This window comes from Emys orbicularis, chromosome 4 (genome assembly GCF_028017835.1).
Source record: "Emys orbicularis isolate rEmyOrb1 chromosome 4, rEmyOrb1.hap1, whole genome shotgun sequence".
Lineage (NCBI taxonomy): Eukaryota > Metazoa > Chordata > Testudines > Emydidae > Emys > Emys orbicularis.
This window is the reverse complement of record NC_088686.1, coordinates 72489169-72501505: the sequence shown is the minus strand read 5'-3', so window position 1 is coordinate 72501505 and position 12337 is coordinate 72489169. Positions and strand designations below refer to the sequence as shown.

The 12337-nt window shown below is 43.4% G+C and overlaps 1 protein-coding gene across 1 annotated transcript in view; it reads left to right on the top strand.

The window, feature by feature from the left end:
- Window positions 1-12337, top strand: part of ZFYVE26 (zinc finger FYVE-type containing 26) — a 65728-nt gene that overhangs the window by 16774 nt on the left and 36617 nt on the right. Inside the window, exons 9-18 of the mRNA XM_065402946.1 lie at window positions 950-1156; window positions 1873-2529; window positions 3181-3270; window positions 4079-4147; window positions 5562-5713; window positions 7102-7300; window positions 7869-8132; window positions 8306-8425; window positions 10477-10641; window positions 11333-11560. Coding sequence (XP_065259018.1) covers window positions 950-1156; window positions 1873-2529; window positions 3181-3270; window positions 4079-4147; window positions 5562-5713; window positions 7102-7300; window positions 7869-8132; window positions 8306-8425; window positions 10477-10641; window positions 11333-11560 — 2151 coding nt within the window. The remainder of the gene's footprint in view (window positions 1-949; window positions 1157-1872; window positions 2530-3180; window positions 3271-4078; window positions 4148-5561; window positions 5714-7101; window positions 7301-7868; window positions 8133-8305; window positions 8426-10476; window positions 10642-11332; window positions 11561-12337) is intronic.

The window sequence follows — 12337 nt, the reverse complement described above, 5'->3', positions numbered from 1 at the left end:
GATGATGATCAGGTATAGGAAATGGCAAGAAGAAAGGGCAGAGCTACTCATGGGAGAAGGAAACTAAGAGAGCATCAAGATTACCTGAATTATCAGAATGTAAGGAAGTGGCAGAAGATGAAATGGGAACCAAGCTGTGCCAGGGGCTTGAAGAGGTGATATCTAGATATAGATATAGTTGTGAGAGAGAGTTTCAGTGAAAGCAGACAACGTAGCTGGCATAGTAAACAAGGAAGATGATTTTGATAGCTGTATGTTGGAGGACATTGAGGGTTGTGATGTGGAACCTGGAGAAAACCGAGAGGAAGAGATTGCAGTAATTGAAGCAAGAGATTAAAAAAACCAAGGGTTTAGAAATAGAATTGGAGAGGAAGAGGCAGATTTGAGATGTAGAAAATTTAGCAATAGCCAGGGTGGAATAGAGTGTAAAGCAGATGGAGGAGTCTTAAAACACAGAGATTGGGAACCTGTGTGACAGGAATTATGGTAGAATTGGCTGTGGAATTGTCTAGTAAATAACTGATTTGAGGTATTTAATTCCCTGGAAGCATGGCTACAACTTGAAATATAAAATTAAAGGGCACCTCTCAATTTGAAAATCTTACTTCTGTCAGAACACTTTGACCCTACTATATCACGAGTACCCCGTAAGGAGACTATACCCAAGACAAGTTAATAGGTATGTGGGACAAAATTACTTTTCCTTTTTAAATTGTATTTACTTTTGTGTAGTTTTCACTGTCTTCTGCAGTATAATTTGTTAGTTTCCCTCCTGCTGAATATTTGTCCTCTTTATAAACATCCATACAGAGAGGGCAGAAAAATCCCTACTTTCCTTTTCTAAAAGGAATTCGGGATGGAGGGGAACTTGAAGACCTGTTAGAAACTAGAATTAGTCAATGTCCCTTAAAATATGTGAGAACTTACCCTCCCATGTTTCACTTTGCAGCGGTGCCAGTTCCCAGCCTCCTGAGTCAGCAACGCAACCTGGTGCTCTTCCGGGCATTTTGCGCCATGAAATACGCAATCTATGCACTCTGTGTGAATTCACACCGTCATTCGAAGTGCAAGGACTGCATGCACAGCCTTCTCAGTGACCTCCCTGAGGACTCCACCCCTCTTAAAGAACCACCAGGAGATCGGCCTCCTTGCCTAGGTTTAGTAGCTTGTACATATCTAGTTGCTAGATTCTGTGGATTGTAATTTATTTTAATATTACACTGTGAACATCTAGAATTCCTTTATCCAAAGAGCTCAAAACACTTACAAACAAATAAACCTCACAGCATCTATGTGAGGTAGAGAAGTGTTACTTTCTACATCTATTACTATTAAGTGTAAAGCACTCTAAAATCCTTAGATTAAAAACATTCTATAAGGGGAAAATGTTAGTATTAATGGGATATTTTAGCTGGGATTTTTTAAAAGAGCTTGATATTTTTGTAGCTAATGTTGTGGTTACATAGTCTCTCTTAGTGGCAACAAGCTATAGAAATGTGCTAAAATGGAAGAAATCTGAGTCTGGGCATCAGGGCATAAGATGGTCACTGTTGGGGTCAGAGAGGAGTAATTCCCTGTTCCCTCATTGCACATTTAGATGCTTTATCAGGAGAGGAAGGTTCACCTCTGAACCATTAGCGTTAGTTATAGCTGGAGGCAGGATATTGAGCTAGATGGACCAGTGTTCTGAACGATATGGCAAAGATTCTTATAAAAGTCCATTGCCATCTTGTTCTTTAATGGCTCTCTTGGTTCCCATTCTTGTAACTTTGAGCACCATTGTGGAATCAGAAAGTGGGTAGGGGAGGAGGAAACAATTCCTGGAAAATATTTTAAGTATGTTTTTTATTTATTTTTTTATAACACATACAGATTGTCCAGCTATTTTTCCTCAGTATCTTGCCAAGTGCCAGCAGTTCTTACGGAGTGTCCCTGCTCCTCTGCATCTGGAGCTTCTGGAGAACATCTTCTCCCTGCTTTTTGTTTCCTATAGTGACCTCTACACAGAGACTTCCCTGCCCGAGGACTATGCAGAAGAGGACGATATTGTGAAAAATTGCTGTGGTGCTGGGAACTTGGATGGTGGTGCCAGCCGAGAGTCTTCCACCTCAGAAAGTCCACAGCACCCAGCAGAGCCTGAAAGGAAGGCAGAGAGACGTCCTCAGGCCCCCCGGACAGTCTACCATGGTACCCAAACTCTGCTTGGCTCAGAATTAAGTGGTGAGACCTGTGAATCCTCCAGGCTGAGCTATCTAGATCTGAAACATTTTGCCAGTGGTGTCAATGGATTTTTAGTGGATGATCTGGCAGTGGATGCCATCCTCAAGATGCTCCTCAACCACCTGGAAGAAATTAAGAGTTCTCTCCCATGGGATTCGAGTAACGTGCCCCATGAGGAGCTGGAGTTGGTGGAGTGCTTGAATTTCTCTGTGAATAGAGATGTCTTTGGGAGCAGAGTGCTGCAGTTCTCCAAATACCTCTCTGAAGCTCAGTGGAGATACAAAGTAGTGATGAGTAACAGAAATACAGGTAAGATCCACTGGGATCTCAGTAGCGCCAGCTTGGTGATCCTTGAATTGAAAGATCTACAGCAGACGTGGAAGAGGAGCTCATTAATCTGGTGGGCTAGTGTACTGGTCTTTAGTGTAGCCAGCAAGTGACTGTTTTCTCCATTTCTTCTTTTGTCTGCTTCACAAAGTCGCTACATGATGTGAATGGCTGGAAGCTTCTGCTCTAGAGAGGCCCAGGGCTGGGAAAACAGTAGGTAGTGCAGGTCAGTCTTGAGGAGTAGTGCTAATGTCTTCTGGAGCCTGTGTGGGCTCAGACTTAGCAGAACATTCGTGGAGCTGAAGTGTTGTGACCCTTTCTCCAACGAACCTGACTCCTGAGGGTGTATTAAATATTAGTTACTTTGAGCAGAGTCCAGGGGCAGTAGCATACTGATAGGAATCACAGAACCTTCCTTGGCATCTGTGGACAGATGAGTCTGAACTTCTCACTAGGGCATTGCCCTGGACCACACTGGTGTGTGTCCATCCTTATTTGTACTAAGCGCCTAGTTTCTTGCTATGTATCTGGCCATTTTTTTTTTTTTTTTGTCATGACCAGTTGCCAGTCAGTGCATTTGTATTTGTATAATAATGACTCGTAAAGAAATCACTAAGACTGCTACTCTTTCAGAACATCAGCTTGCAGCCTCCAAGAGACACTTCTCCTTAACCAGATGCTCCAGCTTGAGGAAGCGCCGTCAAACTCAAAGATGGAGGATGGGTGAGTTAAGAAATTGCCGTGGAGGCCGCATTGCAAGTGCATGTCATGTGACCTGGATAGGAAACTAATTGGTGGTGTCTTGAAATGGGTGGCTCACGGGACTGGAAATTGGCCTAGTACTCTATCTCCTCTAGCCAGTGTCCTAGATAGATACGATTGGTGTTCTGTGTGAAGTGTGGCTGGTCCCAGTCCAGTACCCACTGGTTAGATGTCGTCATCCCAAAATCCACCTCACAATTAAAAGGCAACACACTTAAAACTGATACATGGAAATAATTCTTTCTATACATATGATTATTCTGTGGAACTTGCAAGATAATTGTGTTTTTAAAAAAAAAAAAAAAAAAAAAAAGCCTCCCCCTCTCTCCCCCCCCAAAAACCTATTTATGATCATGAATGAGCATAGCATCTGCAGTGATAGAAACTCGGATAAAAATTACAGTAGCCTTTGAGTCTCCTGCCTCAAGACTTAAACTGATCACCTTGTGGGGAAGAAAATCTCACATCCTTTTCGGCTCTCAAACAACATTGTAGAACTAGGACTATTCTTGGAATGGAGTGGTTAAGTTTTCCTTTGAAGCATCTGACATTCTCCACTGTCAGGAAACCAGACTGGATGGCCCACTCTTCTGTTCCAGAGTGAGTGTCTTCTTTAAGTGATGGCTCATGTCAAGACCACATCAGTGGTATCTTGCATTTGCCTAATAAACTGTGTTATCCCCATTGAGCTCTTTTGCCAGAAGAGGAGCTTTGATTGCCCTGTCTGGGTCCGATATATTTCTCATGCTGTTTTTATTTTCCATTTCAGATTGTAAAGAGGGAACTTCAAGTCAATCACTGGAGAGTACAAGCAGTGAATTGAGCACTAGCACATCAGGTACTAAATATCATTGAAAGGATTTCTTTGTTTTGTTGTTACACAATGATATAATGCAGCACTGGAATTAACTGATTGGTTTGTGCACATTACTGCTCTGTGCAGGATGGAGTCATTAGACTTTCAGACTTTCTCCTGCTAACCGAGATTCTAGGTTGACTACCATGGACCTGTTCTTTTTGGAACAGGAAGATCAGTATTCTCTTGCTGCTTCTGTGATTTTGGAAATGGCTGTTATGCAGTGTAGTGACAATTGTGAATCTCTAGGAGGCCACAGACTTGTTAGAATATAAAATATTTAAATTCATAAAAAGGCTTAAAGGACTGCAACTGCCCTCTCCCAAACACTGGGGTACCAGGGCCCTGAATTGTCTTCTCCCTCTTATTATTACAATATAAATATATAGCATGTACGTTTAGCAGCTAATGCGTTAATACAGAATGTGTGTGTGCTTGGATGGAGTTATGGTTGTGGTAAGAGCTAGAACTGTGACTCTCACTGTTGTACCTTTAAAATATCACGGATAAAGTCACACTAAGCCAGAGCCGGAGCTGACCCCAAATACCTTTCTAAGGCATCTGGCATTGTGGTATCGAAGTGCCATGCTGACTTCATTGATGGCGGTGTGGGCTCGTCACCTCTCAAGCCCATGGGTTTTTTGCTTGACTCATGTCTGTTGGGGAATTGTTCTGGAATGCTTTGTCTGAATGAAGCTGTATTAAAAACTCTGTATTTTTCCATGGAATACAGAGTCTATTGGACCTGAAGTTGCCTTTCAGCTTCTTTGTCCAATCAGCAGTCACAGTTGGTACTTGACAGAGTGCCTGTCACCTCAGGCTGATCTCACAAGCTAAATAGGAATAGACCAGGTCAGCACTTGATTAGAAGACCATCAACGAACACCTAGAGTTCTATATCAACATCGTTGTCTGAGACCCATCCCTCTGTTACTACCGGGCCAGTGCCCCTGCTGATGCCTGGGAATGGTCGGCTTCTGGGAGGTGCTGTCCTTCAGGTGAATTGTAAAACTGAGGTCCAGATCAGTAATAGTTATTGAAGATCCCATGAAAAATATAACAGTAGGATTGTTAACTGAAAATGTTCTTCACTTTCTGGCCTAAATAGCTGTGTGATGCTGCAGTGCCTATTAAACAGGGTCTGCCACAGAGGCAGGTGATGGGTGAACTCATCTCTGTAAAGTGCTTTGGATTCCTTGCAGTGGGAGGCATTATATGTAATCATGATCAGCTGGATGTTGGTCACTTAAAGCAGACAATACAACCCCTTTCAACTGTTTTGTAAACCCCGCTTCAAATTCTCCACCTCCGTATTAAAGCCGAGAAGCATTGGTGCCTGATGAAAAGTTTGTTTCCATTATAACCCAGCATGTTGTTTTCCTCTTTGCTCTTGTAGAGGGAAGTACCAGTACTGTGTCTGGCTGGAGTGACCTGGAATGTAGGCTGAAGCCTCAGCAGCAGAACCTCCTCATCCCCATGATGCTCTCCCCACCTGAGTCGCTCCTAGTCTCCTGTATCCTGAGGGGGAACTTTATAGAAGCCCATCAGGTAAGTGTGTGTGTGATCATTACTACATAAAACTTGGAAACGGCTTCTGTATGGAAGCCTGCACTGGTGATGACTGAGGAGATTTGTATTGAATTTCTACTGTGTCAGCCAGCTGGGTTTTGAAGGACACACAAATGTGAGGGAGAATGTTTTCCAAATTCAGGTGTCCGAGGGAATCCAGCAGCAGGAGGGAAACAAGCATCTAAGCCACTAACCTCAAGGAAATTTTCTTTCTCTTTTAAAAATACCCTCTTTTCACCTGGGTTTTCAAAGTTTGCAAAGACTTTACCAGGCCTGGGCCTAACTTAGTGTTCCAGCTGGGTGAAGAGCCCATGTGTGAAACACCACTCTTGAATGAGAGGCAGTATTTGAGCTTTTTTTTTTTTTTGGTCACTGGTCCAAAAAACATGACTCCACCACATTCATGCCCAGTAGTATGCAAAGACACACTGTAGTCCCCTGGCTGTTGGCTTGGACTGGTGTGTATGGCACACTTGCTTTATGGGCAGGTGAAGGTGGTGTGTTTTGTGGCCAAGCTGTCAGAAGAGGAGGCCCAAGGTCTGTGTGCAGAAGTGTCTGCCATTGACTCCTAGCCCCCTCGTTTACATGTGCAATTAGCCAACTTGCGCATGTAATTGTGCCTCTATATTGCCACACTCAGTTACAATTGCATGTGCATTTTTGCATGTAGCTTTCAGGCTACCTTTCTGAAAAACTGACCTGAAGTATTTTGGCAGTTGAATCCTCAAGGAAGTGCAGTGGCCTGGCTAAGATTGAGAGGGACATTGTCAAGTGCTTTTGCATAGTTACCCTTGCATCAGCAGTAGGTAAATGTCAAGCCCTTAAACAATTCCAGTTAGCAAACATGGTATTTTTATTTTCCTCTCCTGGGGCTAACAGATCTGGTTTTTTTTGCTACTTTGTGTCTCTACAACACTGATGTTAACAGGACTTGGAACAGGGTTTAACTGATGTTCCCCCTGATGGTTGTGTGGGTTGCTAACGTAACTTTAGAATATTCTAGATGGTATTCCCTGGCTGATGAGAACTAATTTACACTGTGGGACTAGCTACTTCATCCTTTTAATGTACAATGTATTGGAGTCTTGTAACAACTTTATAAGTTAGTTATTAAAGTGAATCCAAATCCAGTGTTACGGCACCTGCAAGCAGAGCTATATAGCTATAATTGCAAAAGTGTTTCCATTATAAATCCCTGTTTTCAGGCATCTATAACTTTCTGAATAAAATTGCCACGTGGGCTGAAATTACTCATGTTTGTTTTCAGTTGAGGCTTTTTTTTTAAGTTTAGTAAAGTGTTATGTAGCCCTTCAAACAGTATTTTGATGATGTACGGTATTACTTGCATTCATTACTACCTGTGACAGGTGGCTTTGATGTTTAATCTGGAGTCTTCGGGTTGCTATGGTGAGCTGGTTTTCATGGAACGCTATCAAGAGGTGGTGCGGGAGCTCGCAAAAGTGGAGCACAAAATTGCATATCAGTCAGCTGATGGTATTGGAGGCATCAGGAGATCTGGCAGTGGCCGCTCAACGCTTCAGGCTATTGGGAGTGCAGCAGCGGCAGGTAAGGATTGAATGATTGAATCCTACAAATTAGAGATGGGGAATCTGGCTAAGAGGTGGAAAACAAATAAGGAAGAACAAGAGCTCAGATGATACAGCGGTGACTGTAATATGATTGCTTGGAGGAATAAACTGGCCTTTTTACATTAATGGCCTAGAAAATGAGAACAACAGGGAGCTGGCAATCTATGAGTAACAGTTATTTAGGCTTTTAAAAACTGGAGATGACTGAGGAACTTCAGAAAAACCTTACAAAGTTGCAAATCTGGGCAACGTGATAGATGATAGTCAATGTTGATGAGTACAAGGTGGTGCATGTTGTCAGAACATAGTAAACTATTCAGACTGGCATGTTGCTGGGTTCTAAATTAGCTGTAACCACTCAGGGAAATTAACCAGGCATCTTTGTGACTAGCTCAGTGTGAACCTCTGTTCCATATACAGCAGTGGTCCAAAAAGCTGACCAGATGCTGAACTGCATTAGTAAAGGACCAAAGAATTATCCATTATGGGACATCGAATATTTGTTCAGTTTAACCAGTGACTGCATGTTTTGCTGGATTGTTTAGGTATGGTATTTTATTCTATCTCGGATGTTACTGATAAGTTGCTTGCCACCTCTGGAAGCCTTGTCCCTACTCTCCAAGAAAACTTTTGGACTAGCAGCATCCAGCTGGAGCATACAGATCCTATGAGTGAAGTTGTGGCAGACCTCAGCCCTTCAGCAATGGCAGCATTTGACTTAGCTTGTACTCAGTGCCACCTGTGGAAAACCTGCAAACAGCTGTTGGAAACAGCAGAGAGACGATTACATAATAGCCTTGAAACAAGGGGTAGGTTTCCCTTTTCTCTGTTCAGCTGTGTGGGATTTGGAAAAAATGCCTGTATGCTCTCTCTAGTTTTAAAATAACTGTAATTCATAGTAACAAGGAGTTTTAATGAACTCTGTCATATGTCTTCCACCCTCAACCCCTACTTTCCCTCCCTTATCCAATGTTGCTTGTAGGCCGCAGACTCGACTTCATTCTACTGCACTCTGATGGCATAAGGGGTTTCCCAGCAGTTCTTCAACAAATAAATAAAATTCTCAACTACCCTTGCATGTCACAAGGACAATCCAAGTCAGGTAAGTATTTTCCCTTCTGCATGTTTTGAGGTCTTGGTTTTTGTTGTATTGGTTGCTAGTTTTCCAGGGCTAGGGAGTACATGTGCAGACTTTGTTGCTTCTGAGATGTCTTTGTTGTATGCTGAATTGGTATCTATTCCCTTTGTATTATGGAAGAGTATTTGTTTAATGTATCAGCAACTTTTTTGGGTGTACTGAAAATCCATAGACTGGATTTGGCCTTTACCACAATGGATAAGTAAATATAGCTAAGTAGTTGTTCATTAAACAGAGTCTTCCAAAGATTTCCATAAAGAACCATGGAAAAATATAGCTTAAGATGTGGAAGCCATCGGGAACTGCTTTTAAAAGATCTTAATATAAATGATTAAATTTGATGGGTTGGGTTAAAACTTGGAATGACAAAATTTGTCAACTCTTTTTTCATGTTTTTATCTGTGGCACAGGCATGCACTAAAACTTTCAGAAGCACATACATGCATCTCTCTGCAAATTAGGTTGACTGCTGCATGAGTAGTTTTGGTACACATATACACCTCTACCCCGATATAACACGGGTTCACATATAGCTCGGTAACCCCGGAGCTCAGGTGGCGCTTTAAAGGGCCCGGGACTCCAGCTGCTGCGGGGAGCCCTGGGCCCTTTAAATCACCGCTGGAGCCCTGCCGCCGCTATCCCAATATAATGGGTTTCACCTATAACGCGGTAGGGATTTTTGGCTACCGAGGACCGCGTTATATCGGGGTAGAGGTGCACATCTATCTTTGAAAATCTAGTCCAGTGTACAAGATGTGAAAAACTGATTTGAGCTGGGCATGTGGCTAGGGAAGAGAGGGCTGGAAGCATCAGGCTCCTTCCCCAGAGAGGGAACCAGAGAGCAGCAGCTTCTCAGGAAGGAAGGCAGAGCTGAAGACTAGAACTGCTCCTTTCATTGGAGGGTAGTGGGAGCCAGAGAGCAAAAGGACTGGAGTTTCATTGGAGGGGATGGGGAGCCAGGAAGCGAGGGGACGTGAGTTTCTACTCTGTTTCCTAAGGGTATGTCTACACTGCTGAGTAAGCCCAGGGTTTGAACTCAGGCTCAAGCCTCTAACCTCCTTTCTGTCTGCACACAAATCACGCTAATCCAGGGCTTGGATCAGGAACCCCACAAGGTGGAGGGTTCGAGCCTGAGTCAAGCCAAGAAGTCTGCCAAAAGTATTCCACAATCTCATGGTCTGACTTTCTTTGTCCTCTGGACAGTCAAGTTTGGTGTACAGTCAAGTTTTTCCACACTGCATCATTAACAAAGGGCTAGAGTGGCCACATTTTGGAGGGTGCTAGGAAATCTGAGATATGGGTGCTTGGACTCAGGCCCACATAATGCATGTGCTGGAGCCCCAGGCTGGGACAACAATTCCTAACCTGGGGTTACAAATGAGTGTAGATGCTCAAGTCCTATGTTAACAAACCTGGGATCTGTTAACTCTCATTCTACTAGCCCAGGGCTTACATTGCAGTGTAGACATACCCTAAAAGGGCAGATGGGAGCAGAGTGAATAGTCTGGGGGATGGTCATTGGGGAGGCACAGAGACATAAAACATGGGAAAGAAGTTTAAGAGCACAGTGCAGAGAAAAAACGATTTGGGTGCAGGGAGGAGGAGAGAAGAATTACAGGCAACAGACATGAAAATAATACCTTGGGGAGTGAGAAAGAAGAATGCACTCTAACAGAAGAGGAATTAAGCCAAGGATGGATAGTTGACTGACGATACAGTTAAATACAATACAAAATTGTCAGCCCTTTAACTACAGTGCCTCTGGCTTTGGGAGGGCATGATAGCACAGGTATCTTTATCTTGGCTTTTTACACTTCTTTCTCTGGCCTCTGAATTCCCACTAGGAAAATTTAGCTCTGCTAGCTACATCATCTCTATGGCTTACCCAAGTGCACTGATTTTGAATTGGTTAACTAGAAGTGTAAAGCTTCTCCTCTTTCTGTGTGTCTTCTAGTTCCACAAGACTTAGTGACCAGCATTAACTATCATTATTGTTGATCTTTGTTTCTCAACAGAGGTCTCAGATGAAAAAATAAGTAGTCAGTTTCGATGCAATATTGTGGACCTTCTGCAGATGTGCTACCCAACTCTGACTGAGGAGTGTATTGCTAATCAGATTGTTTTATCGCAGCACCTAGATCAAGTCCTGCAAACACTGACAAATGTTGAAGATTCTCCAGGTGAGTTTCATGGGTTCTCTTAGCATTAAAGACTCTTGCAACCATCTTTGTGCTTGTTTAAAAGAACAAACTTGTCTAAAATAGATGTAAAGGGATACAGCCTAGTAGTTTAGTTCCTCAATTTAGACAAGATAAAAATAAGTTTTTAAAAACCTAGTATTAGTAGCAATGCTGTTGTGAACCTTTTTAAATGTAAATGCACACACTCTTTTGGGGATTTAAAATCCCCCCCGCCCCCAAGCATTTGCAATACAAACCTTGCAACAGTGGGCTGTTGCACCAAAATCAGAAGCTCACCAGTAGTAAAAGTTAAACTGATTAGGTTGTATTTGTTCAAGCAGAGAGAAAAGCAAAATGTAAATGACTAAAAGTAAATTCATTTTTTTTAAATGTTCAGTTTTAATAAGCTGAGATGGAAATACAAAAAAATTTGTTTTAAAAACAGATATGACTTTTAAACTGACAGTGTCTGTTTAGAGGAAAACAAAACAGTTGGGTGTTAATTGATAGCTAAACAAATGGTAGTTCTGCTTCTCCTGTTTTTTCCTTTATTTGGTTGTTGCTGCCCAGTAAGGTGAGAGTAAACAAGAGTATCCATCAGTAAAACTTTGGTAGCCTAAGAACCCTGCTGTTGGCAGTGCTGTATTTAAGTATTTTAGTTCTAATCAAATTTTGTTTTATTTTTTACTAGACTCCAAAGGGAGCCTGATCACCAACTTGGTAGAGCAGGCATCTCTGAAGCCTACAGAGTTGGAGGCACATCCAATTCGTAATCAAATCCAACTTCTGCTGAAAACTCTGGACCAACACATTCAGACCATGCCAGTGAGCAGCGTTAGGACGGACTGTGTGAAGAGCTTCCTCGATTATATTAACACGCTGGCTGCTATTGTGCTATGGAGCCTGAATACAGAGCTAGGTGATGTGTCTATTGAGAAGTGTAGCGAAGCGAAGACTCACCGGTGCGGTGCCTCCTGCTGGTCGTCTAGGGAATTAGCTCTCCAGCATACGGAGCACCTCCTACTGCCTGGTGTCTCACCTGCCACTGGCCCTCGTGTCCCTCCCGGCCCCCGGTGCTCTTTACCTCAGGGTACTGCCCGAGCAGTACCCCCACACTTTGGGTCTCCCCTCCCCAGGGAACCCCCAACCCTCTATCCCCACCTTGCCTCAGTGGCTACTGCCAGTCATCATCTAGCCCCCCGCTTGCTGGGGCAGACTGCAGTCTGTAAACCACTCATCACTGCCAAGGGGGTTAGACCAGCTGCCTCTGCCTAACCCCAGGCTACACTTCTGCAGCCCCAGTACCTCTGTAGGCCTTGCACAAGGCCTGCAGCCTGGGGAGTTACCACGCTAAAGCTCCCCAGCTCCTCTTGCTTTTCCCCAGCACTACTCTACTCTGGTACCCTTCTCTCCCAGACAGCCAGGTCCTTCTCCCTCTACAGCTAGAGAGAGACTGACTTAGCTCCTGGCTCACAGCCCTTTTATAGGGCCAGCTGTGGCCTGATTGGGGCGTGGCCCCAGCTGTGACTGCTTCCCCAATCAGCCTAGCCTTTTCTCTCTGGAGTGGGGTAACTGCCCCGCTACAGAAGCCCGTCACAAGGAGGTGACATTATCTAAATTTTATAGTATGATTCCATTCTGGAAAATAACTATATGGGAGTCTTTCCATTTTCTTTGATGGGTAGTGAGGGCATTG